The following is a 17912-nucleotide window of genomic DNA, read 5'->3' as shown; positions in this document are numbered from 1 at the left end:
AGGCAGCGCATAAACCCGACTCACCGGCAATTTGGCCCCAGGAATTAAATCAATGCGACAATCATAACTCCTGTGAGGAGGTAATGCTGAGGCCTTCTCTACATCAAAGACTTCTCTGAACTCACTATACATAGTAGGAAGGGCCATCTCCTGTGCCTCCATGGCACAACATAACGGGGTTTCCCACTCATGAGCTTCTTGGTAACAATGCAGCATACAGTAAGTGGATTTTAAAGTGACCTTGCGAGAGTTCCGGTCTATATGAGGATTGTGTGCTTGTAACCATGGCACCCCAAGTATAGCCCCAAAATTGGGTGTCTATTAGATCAAACACTATCTTTTCGGAATGTCCGTTACTGCATACCATGGCCAAGGCTGAAGTATGATAAGCTATTAACCCAGAAGATAATTCTGTTCCGTCCACAGCTCTAATGGGCTCCGGTTTGGCCTTGGGCACAAAAGGAATTTTCAAAGTCTGAGCCAGGTGTATGTCTAGGAAATTACCCGTCGCCCCTGAATCTAGAAGAATGGATAAAGTCTTGCGACTCTGAACAGATAAAATGAGAGTAACCGATAAAGTAAAATGGCGTGACACGGGAGTATTAATACTAGCTACCTCTAATGAGACCTTACGTTGAGGACAACTTGAAGAAACGGTCTCTTCTTTCTTCAAGTTCTCTATTTTCCCTCAGGGAAACCTTGCTCTTGACATAGCACGGCTGTCTTAGTGATTGTACCTGTTTTGGCAGGGCAGCCCCTCGCGTAATGTCCGCCTTTGCCACAGTACAGGCAAAGATTCTGTTTTCTTCTTCTTTCTTTTTCTTCGGCAGTCAAAGGGTTTCTCATGCCTCCTATTTGCATAGGTTCGCTAGTATCTTTTTGGTCCTTATTCTCTTTTTTATCCCCTCTCACTATCAAGAAACGAGCCGGGGTTCCACAGGATTTTTCCCCTTTACGTTCCGTTAACCTGTGATTCAGTTTCACTACTAGATCTATGAAGGCATGACATTCTTCAAGGGGGTCAACTATGTGAGAAAGGAGATCCTTTAAGTCATCGTTTAATCCGCGATAAAACCGGCCATTGTGTTTCAATTATTAACCTATTGAACTCTGTCACATAGGTAAGAAGATCTTTATTTCCTTGTTTTAAGCTTAATAGCTCACTATCACTGGCTTGTACGTAGGTATGTCGCAAGAACAAGCCTTTCAACCTGTCCTTAAACAAAGCAAAATTATTCAAAAGGGCGTCATTACTTTCAACTAAAGGTACTGCCCAACTTGCCGCGTTTCCCCCTAAATATGAGATTACAAAGGCGACTTTGGCCGCATCATCTGGAAAAGCAGAAGCCTTACAGAGAAAATGTAGTTGACATTGATTAAGGAACACGCTGAATTTCGCACTATCCCCATAAAACCTTTCAGGCACGGCTAGAGGGACGGGAGTATGTGTATGCACGGACACCTGAATGGCTTGTGGGTTTGCTGAACTCGCACTGGTAGTCTCTATCGGTGGAGAAGGAAGTGTAAAGCGGGCAGGTTGTATATAGGTGCGCTTATGCTTTTGCGGGGTCTCTCCTACCGTAGCACTGTCGGCATGATGGTATCTTTCTAATTCTGTATGTAGTTGGAGGTTTTCTACTCTAAGTCTCCCTACTTCTATCTGGAAATCCATGAGTGCTGCCGCCAACTCCTCTACAGTGGGACTTTGAATAGGATTCTCCACTAGAGAACTAGCACCTTCTGGATTCATCGTCGCTCGGGTGGACTTAATTTGTGGGCTTGGCTTTCTGTTGCCACACACCACCAACAGGTGAGATCTCCCAGCTCAATCCACAGGAGCGACGAGTAATTCCCCACACTCCCAAAGCCCCTCTATGGGTGGGAAATATTCAAGTAAACACACCCACAGATGGACCCTCGGAGATGTGGGGATCAAAAGCTGTGGATGCTAGCTATTCCGATCCCCCAGCTGGTTTTCTTCAGAATGGGCAGGAAGGGTATAACCTACAGGGAAGACAAGGAAGAGAATATTAATTACACCATCCCCTCTCCTCATTTAATAGTAGCATGAATCACCTAGTGCCGGCGTTATGTTTGACACACACTGTCCCTTACCAGCTGGACATCTCCTGAGGCAAAAGGAATCTCGTGATGACGCAGCAGTGCAGAGAATGGGCGTTGAAAACAATGAGATGGGGCACTCCAGCAGACTAAACTAGGGTGACCAGACGTCCCGGTTTTCCCCGGACGGTCCCCGTTTTTAGAGAAGTGTCCCCGTGTCCCGACACTTCTCTCCAAGTGAGTCAAATGTCCCCGTTTTAGAACAGTGTCTGGGTTAAACACAGAAATGTCCCGGTTTTTTACTGTTCCGCGCTCATGCTCTGTTTTCACTGCGTGTGACTTCACTGTGGTGAGCGCCACTAGAGCCAAATTTCGGGGGGGGGGGGGGGGGCTAAGCAAAAATTTCGGGGGGGGGGGCTAAATCTTTAAACAGTAGGCAGAGTGGCGCTGATTTCGGGGGTGGGGGGCTGAATCTAGGCAGAGTGGAGCTGCAGGGGCTCTTAGAAGGGGTGAAACAACAGCGAGGCCTCATTAAATGCAAATGGTCTTTTTAAAGACCTGTGAAGTGCTCTGGCATGCCCGGGAAGCGGTCTCATCCTGGGCTGCCACACACGAGGGGGGGGGGGCTGAAGCCCTTTGAGTTCAATGGGTGTTGCGCGCCTGGTGAGCGCTGTAGCAGGAAGTGAAATCCTTTGAAGAGAGACATTTTCTCTCGGGATGTCCCTTCTCTTTGTCCACGCAGCGCCACCCATGTCATCATGACGTGGCAGCCATCGGTCATTGCCTCCATCAGTCTGGCCTGATACCTTATCAAGAGAACACCTTCAGCCCTGCAGTGATCTTTGTTGCTCAAAAAGTTTGGTGCACGCCCGCCATGTTTCTGATGACCGCGCTCCAAACGTATTTGTTTATTCGAAACAAACTTCTAAAGTGGAAGAATATTCTAAACAATACAAAAATGCCCCCACACCCTGAGTGTTTTATATCTTGGTGTTGGGTATGATTATTTGTTTTTCTGTTTGTGACCACCAGTTTCTATTGGGCAGTGATGGACGGAAAGGAGGGCACATCATATTGTTCACTCGAAATAATTGAGACCGTCTGATGCCTTTACTCTAACTGCCCATACTCTGCTGGGCGGTCGAAGTGAAATTTCCATGAGCAGAGCCTGAAGGGGCAATGCCGTTGGAGCGCAGGCAGCCTACCCTAATCAAAATAGAGTGGGCAAGCAGAGGGTTTTGCAGACAAGGTAGTCAGTCAAGTTTCTGATGAAGTACCCTAACCGCAGGACTCTGAATTAGGCCCCTCATGATCTTCCAAGATGTATAATTGCAAGTCTGATGACAATCTCTGTCATTATGTAGCCCACATGAGGTATGACAAAAACTAATATCGTCTGTAATGCTTCATCTCGGTCTGCGGAGGGAGCTGTCCTTGTAGTCCTTTTTCTATGTCTATGACAGCTGTCAAATAGTCCTACTTTTATGTCGATGGTTACGACAAACCTTAGTCCTACTTCTATGTCTATGACCTGTCCCCGTTTTTTGTTTTGAGAATCTGGTCACCCTAGACTAAACATAAGGAACAAACGACTCTAACCCTAAGGATTAAAACTCATAGTGAGAAACATCACCCTGCCAAAGTTATAATCCCTATCTTACAGAGTCTGTTCCTTTAAATCAAATGAAACTCGCCTGGAGAATCTGCCTGGAGAGCAAAACAATTCTGAAGTATAAAGGTGCACTGCTTGTGCTCTACGCGTGTGAATCTTGCCCGTATATAAATACGAATGCCTTATTAAAGCGTAGTACTCGTGAGAAAGATTTCCCATTTAACTATCTTTTTCGGAAATCTTGATACATTGTTTCCACTACCAAACAATCAGACGCGACCGCGTTTACTCTAGCAGGCGCGGTCGCGTTTATTTCCTACCATCAAACACCACCAATGCACTACGGTTGGATAACAATCCAAGGAATCAGAGAGCGAGAAAAAGGCAGCTTTACAAGCGGCAGGGGAGCGGGAATCTCAACAGGATTGGTCTGCAAATGGGGAACAGGAATTGTAGCAGTTCTCTGAAGCGGCCGCGTCTTTGTTGGTTTAGCCGACTCGGTCGCGTACTCAGCCACGAAGAGGGAAGCCTCAATAGTCTCGTTTCTCGAGGAAGGAAGGTGGGGGTACTAGAGAGCGACAGCACAACTATCGTTCTGCAGCCTCTCACACACAAGGGAAAGCTAAACAGGTGGCAGGACAAAAAGGGGCGTGGAGTTGGTTCCAGGAATCCGAAAGCCAAGCACCGGCTTCTCGGCAAATCAGGGTTTATATAGGGAGGGACCGTAGGTAAACTCCACCTCCCCAAAGGGTAATAAGGGACCATCTAAAAAGTGTGTGTCATCACAAGGCCAGCATATGACTCACTCTTTAGAGTCTAACGACTACGCAAGAAACCCGACCTCTAACACTGAGCAAGCTGCACAACACTTTCTCTCCTCTGGATCGAAGATGTGAAAAATAGGCGCGAAACGTCAGACGGTTACTTTCTTGAAGCCCTTGTTAATAAGGGCAGAAAAACATGTCTGAAGTGAGTTCTGGTTGTGCCGCTGATAATTTATCGTCCTGTTGTACATCTGGAGAGGTTCCACTGCTGACTGTCTAGCACGTAGATTGCCCACCCTCCAGAGGCAGGACTCACCCCTCTGAGGTCTGGTAAGAGCTTACAACAGATTCAGAGGTGCTCAGATTGTGGTGGTAGGGCCACACATAATGCTTCTCTGTATGAATGTAGTACCTCAATGTGAAATAATGACACCATTCCATACTGTACTGAAATACAGAGCCGCCCTTGCATATTCATATGTGTATTGTAACTCAAGTGTCACCGTGAAATCCAGGCTTCTGTAAAGACTCTTGCTATGTGACTTAGTAAGTGGAAGAAGATGTCTAGCTGATTTTAGTGCCTGAATGAAAGAGATGTTCATACTGTGCTGCACCGAGAACTGGTTCAACTCCTTGTGCTGTCTAATGTGCTCTGGGAAGGCCAGGATACTAATGTGAGCTGCCTCCTTGAGGGGTGTGGCTTGAGTAGGGATCTGTGGTAGGTGTTGATGCGAGCTTCCATGCATTAGATACCAAGATTTTTAGGGACCATTTTTTCAGTGTAAATGTGGGGGAAGCAGCAGTGCCTAATTTGAGCTGATGGTTGCCGTCGGGCCACCAGCACTCAGTTTTGGGGGCCCGGCACTATCTTTTCCTCATCAGATCCTGACTAAGAGCTAAAGAGGGAAAAACAAACACTGAGGAAAGAAGGAGGGATAGAAGATAGAAAAACTGCCTCAAAGGGGGAAGCAGGAAGCTGTATGACAGGGAAAAGGGCAGAGTGTGGTAGGAATGAAAGAGGCATGAGGTGGATTCAAGGCTACGCATTCAGCGTGTCGATATTTAAAAGCCCCGGCCAGAGGATTCTAAACACCGCTTTGGGCACCAGCACTCGTTCTTTCACAAATTAAGCACTGGGAGGCAGAGGGTTAACAGGTGATCTGGACACTGTGGGGCCAGTGCAGTTGTATCCATGGGCTTCCTGCCAGTTACCAACCTGCTGCAGCGCTCGGGCTGTGCAGAGCAGGAGACTGATGTCCTGGCTGGTGGAGGCGAAGTTAGCCTAGTCAAGAGCAGAGCTGCTCTTCTATGAAGATGGAGGATTGTGCAGCGGTGGTAGGTGGATACAGTGGTTGGGTAGTCCTGGATTAGGTTTCTTGTCTGTCTGGTGCTGGGAAGAAGCTTCTGGCACAAAGTTCAAACATTAATTAGCGGATTTAATTGCGTATCCCCAGGTTGATAGCATGCATGCACCTCCACTCAATTTCTCAGTGAGGAACAAGAGCAGCAATGACTATCTGAGGTGCAGGAAGCAGGTTCGGCTGGCACAAGGTGCGAAGACCCAGGTTTAGGGCCACAGAGTCCCTTGTCTGCTCTTCTGGCTCGCGAGCTCATCCCGTCCACCGGGCTGGTCGATAGGCATATTCCACCTTGTACAAATAATGCCTACGGTCACTTACCTTACCCAAGTCCGTCTTTCCTCTACTCTCTCTCTCTCTCTCTCTCGCTCTCTCTCTCTCGAGATTGATTGAGTTAATACCCCCGTCTGATAGCCCCCCAGATGCCAAATATCTCTTGCACACACCTGCAAGGGACAACTTACCTAATGTGTTACTGAAGTATTAATGAGCATCTGACTTTCCTTTTTCTGTTTGTTTAACTGGTGTTCAGGAAGAGCCTTGAAAGCAAAAGACATTCCTCACAGAGACTTTATCAGCTGGAACTGAGCTCAATCCGTTCAGCATTAAGTGGAAAAGTACAGTATTGTTATTATCGTTATTGTTATTGTTATCATTATTGTTATCATAACTGGTATTGTTGTTATCTATATTGTTATTATTTGCTTGTAAATTGATTTTAAGATCCACGCCATTGACTGTCAAGTACATGTCTGGGCCCATTCTCAAATTCTAGAGAGTTGTTTCCCATTTAAACTAATGCAAAGTGATTACGATTGCAGCAAATCCCGTGTCCAACCCGGACCTTCTATTTTGGTTGAAGAAAGAATCCCAATCCCCCATCAGGAGCCCCCTGGACCGCACGGGAAGAGAAGACTGGGACAGTGCGGATGCCGGTAAGACTAAGATTCCTAGAAACATCAACCTTCGGTAAGCGATTAGTGTGTGATTGGCAATGTGGTGGGCTGTTTGATGAGTGAGTGTGGTGGTTGGAAGGTGAGTGAGTGAGGTGGTTGGAAGGTGAGTGAGGGAGGTGGTTGGAAGGTGAGTGAGGGAGGTGGTTGGAAGGTGAGTGGGGAGGTAGTTGGCAGGTGAGTGAGTGAGGTGTTTGGAAGGTGAGTGAGTGAGGTGGTTGGAAGGTGAGTGAGTGAGGTGGTTGGAAGGTTAGTGAGTGAGGAGCTTGGCAGGTTAGTGAATGGGGTGGTTGGAAGGTTATCTTTTTTCTTTATTTCATTTAGGTTCATTTCGGTTAAAACCATAAAAGCATTCCAGCACATTTCACAAAACAAAGTCCGTATTAACAGTAGATGCATGATCGAACCAACTCTAACCACCTAGGTATTTTCTTTCTTTTAGAAATGTTTTTATGCATGTTTTTATCTTTGTTATTAACCTTGATATTTTATTTTTATGTATCCCTTTTATGGTAATATATTAAAATGGAGTATGAAACGTGACCTAGACATTTAGTGGTCATCTTGCACTGCTCATAAATATCAGCTTGTACAATCCTAGTGCATATACAATCGGGTCAGTAATCTAAGCAATACAAGCTATAAAGCTCTTAAAAACATTTCACAGAAAAAAAGAGTTCCATGCCAACTTACATGTTCATACCTATGTCTGATTTAATATGCTTATCATGATTTTATGTTGATAAAACCTAAAAGTAGCACTAAACCACAATTGAATAATGAACAGTTAACCTACACACGATGAGCACAGTAACCAACATACAAGATTCGGAGCATCACAGCACATGTCTACGATTTGCTGAGCTGTGTGGGTTTCGGCTGTATATTCTGTATTAGCAGGAGCAAAACTTGCCAACATACAAAACGTCACGTGTGCATATCGGTGTGCGCAAGTGATAAACTCTTTGCAATGTTCAACGGCTCTGGATTTAAATTTTTGGGGAATGCCTTTGACTTCGATATCCACATCCAGCCCAAGAACTTAGCAACTGGAACAGCAATTATTAAACAGGGATCAGTTCTCAAAATTCTGAGTGCATTAGCGCTACTTCTAGTCCCCAAATTTTTACAGACGGGTATAAGCCTTTTCTGCAGGGGAGACATGTAGCTGGGGCAAACAAAAAGGACGTGGGCAACTGTTTCTGAGTAAGATTTGCAACCAGAACACATTGCGCCCCTACCAGCAGCCCAAGAGCTCTGAGGGGCAATATTCCAACTCTGAATTGAAAACACACCTGTCTATTGGTACCATGATGGTATCCCACTATGGTCCCAGGAGGCTGCAGCATTTAGAATCTGTGAACCTGTCCGTCAAATACATACTCTGGACCGCAAGTGTCTCACTCTGAAAGATCCATGACAATAGTTTGACAATAGTTTGACTTAGTTACATCAGGGGATGATATGGGTTTAAAGGATGAATTGTCCCCCTCAAGTCTATGTCGATTAGCAGTGCTTTAATCTGTTGTAACCATGTTGTTCGAGGCATGTGGGCTGCTGAATTCATATCTGTGCATAGATCGCCGCCTAGTGTTGGGTCCGGATGTTTGCACGTTGTTGTCCTGGAAGAGTCTTCGAAGTATCCTGGGATAGGTGACTCCTCCCCTGGACTACAGTGCGCATGGGCATCCTCTCCATCCTCAGATTGTTTTTTTCCGCCATTGGGTTCGGATGTGCTATCTTGACTCAAGTTAGGAAAATATTTTTTCGAGGCCAAAAGGCCTTTAGTTCGCGTCGGTACTGTTTCTCGATCGGTATCGATAGTATCTTTGTTAGTTTACTAACTTCCAGAACCAACTTTTCGCATCTTACCTGACCATCGACCCGACATCGACGATGGAATCGAGGACACCATTCAAGAGGTGTCCGGTATGCAATGCGAAATATCCACACATCGACGTCCATCCGGTGTGCAACAAATGCCTTTCGCCGGATCACGACGAATCTACATGCATGGCCTGTGCCCGGTTCCGATCCAAGAAGACTCTACGGAATCGACGAGCGGCGAGGCTCGAGGCACAGCACGCGGCACCGGCCCCGGCTGACATCTTCAACGCCGAGACCGAAGATGTCGAAGAATTAGAGAACCTACCCTCCAGTCCCGCTTCCGAACATGACTCCGGATCGGAAGACGTCGACGAAACACTCTTTCGCAGAGATGAAGACGACACCGAGGTAGGAGACTACAATGAGGCCTTAGGGGCCGAAGAGAGTAGCTCCGGTGACGAGCAAGGCCTACCCGTTCAGACTGAAGAGAGCCCAGTGCAACAGTCTATGGCTCCGGTCGAGGGATCGCCTTCGGGCCTTACCCGAGACCTATCCCGCAGTTCTTCGGCCCCGCCCTCGGGCCCGGCCTCGGACATTCAGCGGCAGCCATTACTGCCCAAACCGGCTGGTTTCCCTTCTTCGAAACCGAAACCAAAAGCTGTTCAGGTTCAATTGAAACCGAAACCGAAAGTGGCGCTGGTCGGATCGAGGCCTTCCACACCTTCGACGCCATCGAAAAGCGTCGGCACCGAGCGCACCAAGCGAGACTTCGGTGCCGAACTTGAAGCGGCCGACGTCGGAGTCGACATACGACGCAATCGACTCAGACCCCAAAGGTCAAACTGCCTGCTGCGTATCACATCGCTTAGACGGCAACACCAAAGCCTCATGCATCGAAGACGTCGACGGCCATTCCCGCCCCTCGACTCGATGACCCACCGGCGCCGAAAAAGTCCACGGCCGCCTCTACAGAACCGGTCGGCGCTAAAGACTCGAGGGCGCTCCAGATGCGACCCGTTGCGGCGCAAAGCAACAAAACCAAAAAAGTCCTCCAGGACACGTCGGGCTCCGAGCCAATAAAAGCTCCAGCAGCCTCTTCGGCGCCAGCCAACATTACTTTTGGCCTGCCACCATCCACGGCCCCGAAACTGTTCCAAATCAGGACACGGGTCACCCACACCACGGTCACACCTGCAGACCGCTCTGATGAGACGTCTCCATCACATCTCATCGACGCCGACACCGGCAGGATGATTATCCACAAACGGAGGATAACTTCGGAGCTGGCTTTGGACTCCTTCCGGATCCCACTAAAAAGAAAGCTGCCGGTGGTTTCAGAACCTGTTCTTTACGAACCTTTCCACTCACCCTACCAGGATCCACAATCCTTCTCTCCCACACAGTCCGACACGGATGCGTTGGAGGACTACATGGGTGACCAAGTCCCCTACCACGGAGACATGGACCCTGTCGACCAACAGGACCCTGATCAAGCTTTTGATGACCCTGTGGACCCAGGTGCACCTCTAGATGCACAGGACCCACAACTCTATGGAGCAAAAACATCTCCCACAGAAGACACTGCAGCGTTCAACGCTCTAATTGAACGGGCTGCGGCCAATCATGGGGTGCAGCTTCACTCTGACACCGTCGAGGACGACTTTCTTATGGACACTTTCGCATCCTCAGAAAGGCATGTAAAGACTCTGCCCATGTTGAAAGGGGTCCTCAAACCAGCCAAGGACATCTTCAAGGAACCCACCAGGGAAAGGGTGATAAACCCCAGGATCGACAAGAAATACAGATCAGCGCCTGGGGACCCTACTTACATCAGAGGCCAATTACCTCTAGACTCCATTGTCTAGAGGTAATTGCGAATGCTCGCAAGAGGGCACACTCGCAAACGACAGGTGACGCTCCTCCCCCGGACAAAGAGTCCAAGGTGTTAGAGACCTCTGGCAAACGGGTTGCCGCCCAGGCAGCTAACATATGGCGTATAGCCAATACTCAAGCGCTCCTCGCTCGCTACGATAGAGCGCACTACGACACATTAGAGCAACTACTCCAACATCTCCCTGACCAATACAAGTAAGGTGCAGAGATCCTTATCAGGGAAGGACAGCTCCTCACAAACGCATCCATCAAGTGTGCGCTGGATGCCGCAGACACAACTGCCAGGGCCATAAACACTAGCGTCATGCTGCGACGACATGCCTGGTTGCGAATCTCCGGATTCAAACCAGAGGTGCAAAATAACATACTCAACCAGCCTGTCAACCCCGACTATTTATTCGGCCCGGAGGTTGACACCACCCTAGAAAAAATAAAAAAGGACACGGACACTGCAAAGTCCATGGGGGCTCTCCAGACTCAGTCCTTTCGGAGCGGCTCCTTTCGTCGCCCCGGAAATAGAGGAGCAGGTAGAGGACAGGGGTCACAGCAAACATACAACAAGGGCAATACACAAACCACCTACGATAAAAACACCCGGGGTGGATATCGTGGCTCCAGTACAAAGGGCAGAGGACGCGGCTACGGCAACACCAGGTCCTCCCCCAAGAACAAGCAGTGACGCCCTCTCCCTTCCTCCCGACCACCTAACACCTGTCGGGGGAAGGCTACAAAGGTTCCTGTCCACGTGGATCTCCATCACCACGGACAGGTGGGTCAAAGATATTGTCGAATACGGTTACTGTCTAGAACTAACCTCCACTCCACCCACAATACCTCCAAAAAACCGTCCTATGTCCTCAGAGCACTTAATGCTCTTACAGCAGGAGGTGCAAAGTATGCTTCTAAAAGGCGCAATAGAGGTCGTACCCGTCCACGAGCAAGGTACGGGGTTGTACTCCCTGTACTTTTTAATACCAAAGAAGGACGGGTCTCTCAGACCTATATTAGACCTGAGACCCCTGAACAGATACATTCTTTCCGAGCATTTTCACATGCTCACTCTACAGCAAGTCCTTCCGCTTCTCAAGCAGGGAGACTTCCTGGCCACACTGGACCTCAAAGATGCGTATTTCCACATACCCATTCACCCCTCACACAAAAAATACCTCAGGTTCACTGTCCAGGGGCAGCACTACCAATTCAAAGTCCTGCCCTTCGGCGTGACAACAGCACCCAGGGTTTTCACAAAGTGCCTAGCTACTGTGGCGGCACATCTACGGAGGCAGCACATACACGTCTACCCTTACCTGGACGACTGGCTCGTTCAAGCGAAGTCAGCCCAGCAATGTGCCAGCCGCATGTCCCGCACCATTCACCTCCTTCACAGTCTGGGATTCTCACTAAATTACCCAAAATCCCATCTCCAGCCCGCACACGTACAACAGTACCTAGGTGCGACTATAGACACTCTGGCGGCCACAGCTCAGCCAAATTTAGTGAGGATCAACAGCATGCAAATGCTGATTTCCAAGTTCAAACCCCAACACTCCCTTCCTGCGCGAGTGTTCATGCAGTTGATAGGCATGATGGCCTCCTGCATTTTCATAGTCCCGCACGCGAGATTACATATGCGCCCGCTTCAGGAGTGCTTAGCACGTCAGTGGAATCAGGCTCACGGACAGTTGAAAGACCTAGTGTTGGTGAGCGGTCGGGCATACAACTCTCTGCATTGGTGGAATCCACAAAACCTTTGCAAGGGCCGACCGTTCCAAGAGCCTGTTCCACAGATAATACTGACAGCGGACGCGTCTCTCCAGGGATGGGGAGCTCATGTACTCCACTACACAGTGCAGGGACTATGGACAACACAACAGAAGAAGATGCACATCAACCTTCTGGAACTGATGGCAATCTTCCTAGCTATGAAAGCATTCAAAGTACATCTGTGCAACAAGGTCGTGTTGATCCGGACGGACAACATGACCGCAATGTACTACATACAGAAACAGGGAGGAACACACTCTCCACAGTTGTCTCATCTGGCTCAGAGCATGTGGAAGTGGGCCATTCAGAGGAACATGTTCCTCATGGCAGAACACCTCCCCGGCAAGGACAACCAGATGGCGGATCTGCTCAGCAGACACAGCCACCAGATGCACGAGTGGGAGTTACACCCATCAGTACTCCAGCCGTACTTCCAGCAGTGGGGTCATCCAGAGATAGACCTATTCGCCACAAGCGAAAACGCAAAATGCCAAAGCTTTGCCGCCAGGTTCCCACATCCGCAGTCGCAGGGCAATGCGATATGGATGAACTGGTCCGGCAGATTTGCGTACGCTTTTCCCCCAGCACCACTGATACCGCTGGTGGCACGCAAACTCAGACAACACTCACTGACACTCGTCCTGGTTGCTCCAACGTGGGCACGCCAGCCGTGGTACACCACCTTTCTCGAACTTTCCGTGGTGCCGCATCAAAGGCTGCGGATCAAACCCGCGCATTTGACGCAGAACCATGGAGACATTCAGCACCCAGATCCGCAACAGCTGAACCTGGCAATCTGGCTCCTGAAGTCCTAGAGTTTGGCTACCTAAACCTGCCACCTGACTGCATGGACATCATTAAGGAGGCCAGGAGACCCACTACCAGAGCTTGCTATGCAGCCAAATGGAAGAGGTTCGTCATTTATTGCAATAATAATGACATTAACCCGCTAGACGCATCCATACAAAACATAATTTGTTATCTCTTACACCTATACCGATGCAATCTGGCGTACACCTCTATACGTGTCCATTTGACCGCCATATCAACCTATCTGCAGACCAGGCAGCACCTCTCTCTATTCAGAGTGCCTGCCATCAAAGCATTCTTGGAAGGACTCAAACGAGTCATTCCTCCAAGCCACCCACCGGCTCCAATGTGGAACCTCAACTTGGTCCTCACACGCCTGATGGGTCCACCCTTTGAACCTCTACACTCATGCGAGCTTCAATTCCTTACCTGGAAAGTAGCTTTCCTAGTAGCGATCACTTCTTTAAGAAGAGTTAGTGAACTCCAGGCACTAACCGTTCAAGAGCCATTTATACAGGTTCACGCCAACAAGGTCGTACTACGTACCAACCCAAAATTCATGCCCAAAGTAATATCGCAGTTCCACATGAATCAAACTATTGAACTGCCTGTTTTCTTCCAAAACCCACAAACTGTCGCAGAAAGAGCACTCCATACACTAGATGTAAAGAGGGCCATAATGTACTACATCGACAGGACTAAAGCCTTTAGGAAGACAAAACAACTTTTCGTTGCCTTTGCCCCACACCACAAAGGTAACGCTATCTCCAAAGCAGGTATAGCCAGATGGATCGTTAAATGTATTCAAATTTGCTATCAAAAGGCTAAACGCACTTTAACGATTCCCCCGAGAGCCCACTCAACACGTAAGTTAGGGGCCTCCATGGCTTTTCTAGGAAACATTCCCCTGCATGATATATGTAGAGCAGCCACCTGGTCCACTACACACACATTTACAAAACACTGTAGATGTGCAATCAAAACAGCAGGCAGCTGTAGGACAGGCTTTCTCAAAACTCTTTTTCAGACCGCTGCAGCTGGCACTGGTAGCCGCCGCTAATAAGAGGGCACTGCTATATATTCTATGCACAGATATGAATTCAGCAGCCCACATGCCTCGAACTGAATATGCTACTTACCAGTATGCATCTGTTCTTGGCATGTAGGGCTGCTGACATTCATATCGCCCTCCCTCCTCCCCGGCGCCTGTAGCAGCTGCAGCTCTCAGAATTACTGTAAGCATGGTCATCATTTTCTATATCTACTCCATCACTGCCACAATGGCGAAAAACAATCTGAGGATGGAGAGGATGCCCATGCGCACTGTAGTCCAGGGGAGGAGTCGCCTATCCCAGGATACTTCGAAGACTCTTCCAGGACAACAACGTGCAAACATCCGGACCCAACACTAGGCGGCGATCTATGCACAGATATGAATGTCAGCAGCCCTACATGCCAAGAACAGATGCATACTGGTAAGTAGCATATTCAATCTTGTGAAACTGGTCTAACTAAAGATTAAAGACTAATTAAAGAAAAAAAATCAGAGAGAGGCCAGAGGAGGGGGAAGGATCACACCGGCAGTGTGCCCGGGGAGCTGCCTGTCTGCATGGGAACCCTTCAAGACAGACATCTCCATCTAAGCCCTCTGTTAGAATTCAAATGGTGCGTTTTGATGGCCGGAGGGTTAGAGAGAGAGAGGAAAAAAAATCGCAGTTTGCAGTGCCAGACATTAGCAAAACAATAGTGCTGGGAGGAGATAAAAAAACATAATAAAGGCAAAATTCTACCCACCGCCCGACAAAAATAATGTATACTGGACGCCCTCGATTGTTTTTAAATGTAATCCATTTTATTCAATAAGTTTAAGACTGCTGCTCTAATTGTCTAACAGAGTGTGGAGCAATACGAGAAACGTGTAAGTGCTAAGACTGAGATAATTATAAGCTAACCATGCCCTGTAGGTGTTTGGAAAGCCTTGAGCAAGAATTCTTTTTTTCTGTCTGTCTCACTCTCTTTCCCTTTCCTCATTTACAGAGGGTTTATTTTTAGGTCGAGCTAGACAGCGCAGCTGTCTCTTCGAGACCTGCTGTAATCAGTCTGTTAGCATCAAGTCCATCTCCTTTCTTGCCATTGCTTTTCATTAGTCTATGTCAGTGTCCTTCGAAAATCCCTGCTTGCTAGTGGTCAGACCTGCCTCTTTGTCCCTCCTTTCACTCTTCTGTTCCTCCCACAGAGCAGGGACTTAGTACTGTCTCATTTCACTCTGATTCTTTAACTGTTGATTGGGAGACTATTTCTTTTCTTGGTTTCCTGCTCAGTTACTGTTTGCCTGTAGTCAGCTTTTGCTCTATAGTTCCTACATAGTGGTGGCGGGTATGTTTTGGAGGGAGGGCGCGGACGGGACGCACACACACACGCGCACACATACACACAACACTCACAGCCATGCATTCACACAAACACATCCATTCACAACACTCTTTACAAAACATTCACACATACACGCACGCACGCACCAAACATTAATTTAAAGGAAAACAAAACACACACTTACCTGCATCCAGCTGTGCCTCGGAGGTTCCAAGAGGCTTGGGACTGCTACCTTCCCTCATTGGCTGAACTCCGGTTGTTCCAACGTCATCACAGAGTGGGATGGGATCAGTGAGACTGCTGACCCCACCCCACTCAGTGATGAAGTGTCACGGACACTCGACCCTGGGCGCTTCAGGGCTTAAAACTGAAGCACCCAGGTGCGAGGCAATCCGTGGCGCTACCCCTCGTCACTGAGAGGGAGGACGTCGGGGACTTTGCTAAGCTGAGGACGTCACACCTACTGGAGCTGTGACTTCCTCAGCCCAGCAAAGTTTCACTCAGCCTGGAGCTCGCTCATTTAGCACATGTCTGGCTCCTGGCTCCTGGCTGCTTGAACTGAAAGTGAACAGTGTCTGTCAGGCTGACCTTTGTTTAGCCTGATGACACTGTTCCTCAGGGGCAAAAGGTGGAGGGGTGTATCCCCTCAGCCCCAATGGACCGGCCGCACCTGCTCCTACATTTAACTATTGCATTTCTCTCTCACACCTCCTCTTAATGTCACAGTTCGTGTTATTTGTGCTTCCGCTGTGCCTCCCGCACCATTTGCTGTTTTCTTTTTTTGTCTTTTTGCAATTTTTCATTGCGACGCGGAACACCGACAGTTGGACTTTTTTTGGTATAATATTTGGTTGGATTTGGGCTTCCTTTTAGGGGAGGTTGGCCATGTTTCTTCCACCTTCCCCTCTCGCTGATGAGAATGGCTAAGAGCTGCATGCTTGGCAGGCTGCCCACCTCTGGAAGCCGTGGCGCACTTGTTACTAGTATCCGGCCATGGGCACTACACCCAGAGAGTGTCTATAAAGGACACAACCAACCACGGATTCAAGGGTATTCGACTTCTTCCATAGAATGCTTTCTCTTTGGGTCCAACTTGTAATGTAAGTAAAATCCACATCATGATACTTTCTTCTAAGGATTGCTTTTCTGCTTATGTTTTTATAAGCATTTTATTTAGTTTTTTCAACTTGGAAGCACTTCAGTTTACACGCTTGTTGTTGCATGTTTGCAGTGCTCCGCTTTCTGCATTTGTTCATGGAACAGCGATCTCCCACCCTTCCTAACTTTGCAATAACGGGCGTGCAGGGCTCCCACGCTCCTAATAGGAACTTCTGCTCTCAGAGTGCAGTCCCTGAGGCTGCAGGAGCCAAACAATGGTGTTTTTTTATCCCGAGCTGAGGTCTGCCTTTATTCCACACAAGCCCTCCCAGCCTCTTCCTCCTCTGCCACAGACTCCTAAGGTCCTGCTGCGTCCTTTCTGGCCCTTGGCTCTCCAGGAACGTTGACTCTTTCAGGCGGATCCATTTTCTCCACCGTTTTGGACTCAGTTTTTTAGACACTGCTTCCCTTATTCTCTCTCCCTGACCCCTCCACCGCACCCGGAATGCTTTAACATTTTCGTACAAAGTCCAGCCCTTACTACCTTTAGCTATTATACCTCTGCAATAAGTATCATGCACGGGTCCCGCACTCTTAAAGGAACTGCTCCGCTTATAGTGCAGTCCCTGAGGCTGCAGGAGCTAAACTGCGATGACTTTTCCCCCGAACCAGGGTCTGTCTTTACTATTATTACAAAATTACTAGTAAAATTAATGTAGCATTAGGCATCCAAATACTTAGTTACATATTCCCCTCGCACCCAAAAAATATTCGAAAAATCCGCACCCCCGCATAGCCTCTCTATAAATTCCCCCCTCCCAGAACAATCCCTAAACCAACAACAAAGAAACTGTGATATGGTATGATATTTGATATTTGTAGAGCGCACAGCTCAACATGAGTATCCCGGCGCTTCCGAAACCTTGAAGCCTTGGCAAACCCTGAAAAGGGAAGAAAGAATCCTTAAGGTTGTTGCTTGAACAGCCAGGTTTTCAACAACTTCCTAAAGGTAAGTACGTTCGACACCTGCTTAAGAGTGACTGGTAGGTTGTTTCAAACACGGGCTACCCAAACTTGGAAGCAACGACCTCTAGTTTGGATGCGGGAAAACTTGGGGACAACCACTTGATGCGGGAAGGATGACCTCCGAGTTCTACTGGGGACATAATGAGTGACTCTCCTTCTAAGATAGTGTGCGCCCGTACCTTGAAAAGCCTTGAAGGCTAAAACCAGTGCTTTAAAACGGATTCTTTTTTGGACAGGAAGCCAGTGCAGCCCCTTCAGGTGGAGTGAGATCTGGGCTCTAGGTTCCAGCATGAGGACCGCCATGGCAGCTGCGTTCTGTACCACCTGAAGTCTATTCAGAAGGTACTCCGGAAGGCCAAGGTGCAAGTCATTG

The 17912-nt window shown here is 48.3% G+C and overlaps 1 protein-coding gene across 1 annotated transcript in view; it reads left to right on the top strand.

The window, feature by feature from the left end:
* Positions 1–17912, top strand: part of LOC146822512 (uncharacterized) — a 169017-nt gene that overhangs the window by 103716 nt on the left and 47389 nt on the right. The window contains exon 5 of the mRNA XM_085613630.1: positions 6617–6730. Within this exon, the coding sequence (XP_085469756.1) occupies positions 6617–6730 (114 nt within the window). The remainder of the gene's footprint in view (positions 1–6616; positions 6731–17912) is intronic.

The sequence above is a fragment of the Triturus cristatus genome, chromosome 6, assembly GCF_964204655.1.
Source record: "Triturus cristatus chromosome 6, aTriCri1.1, whole genome shotgun sequence".
In the NCBI taxonomy this organism is placed as follows: domain Eukaryota; kingdom Metazoa; phylum Chordata; class Amphibia; order Caudata; family Salamandridae; genus Triturus; species Triturus cristatus.
This window is presented reverse-complemented; position numbering and strand designations above follow the sequence as displayed.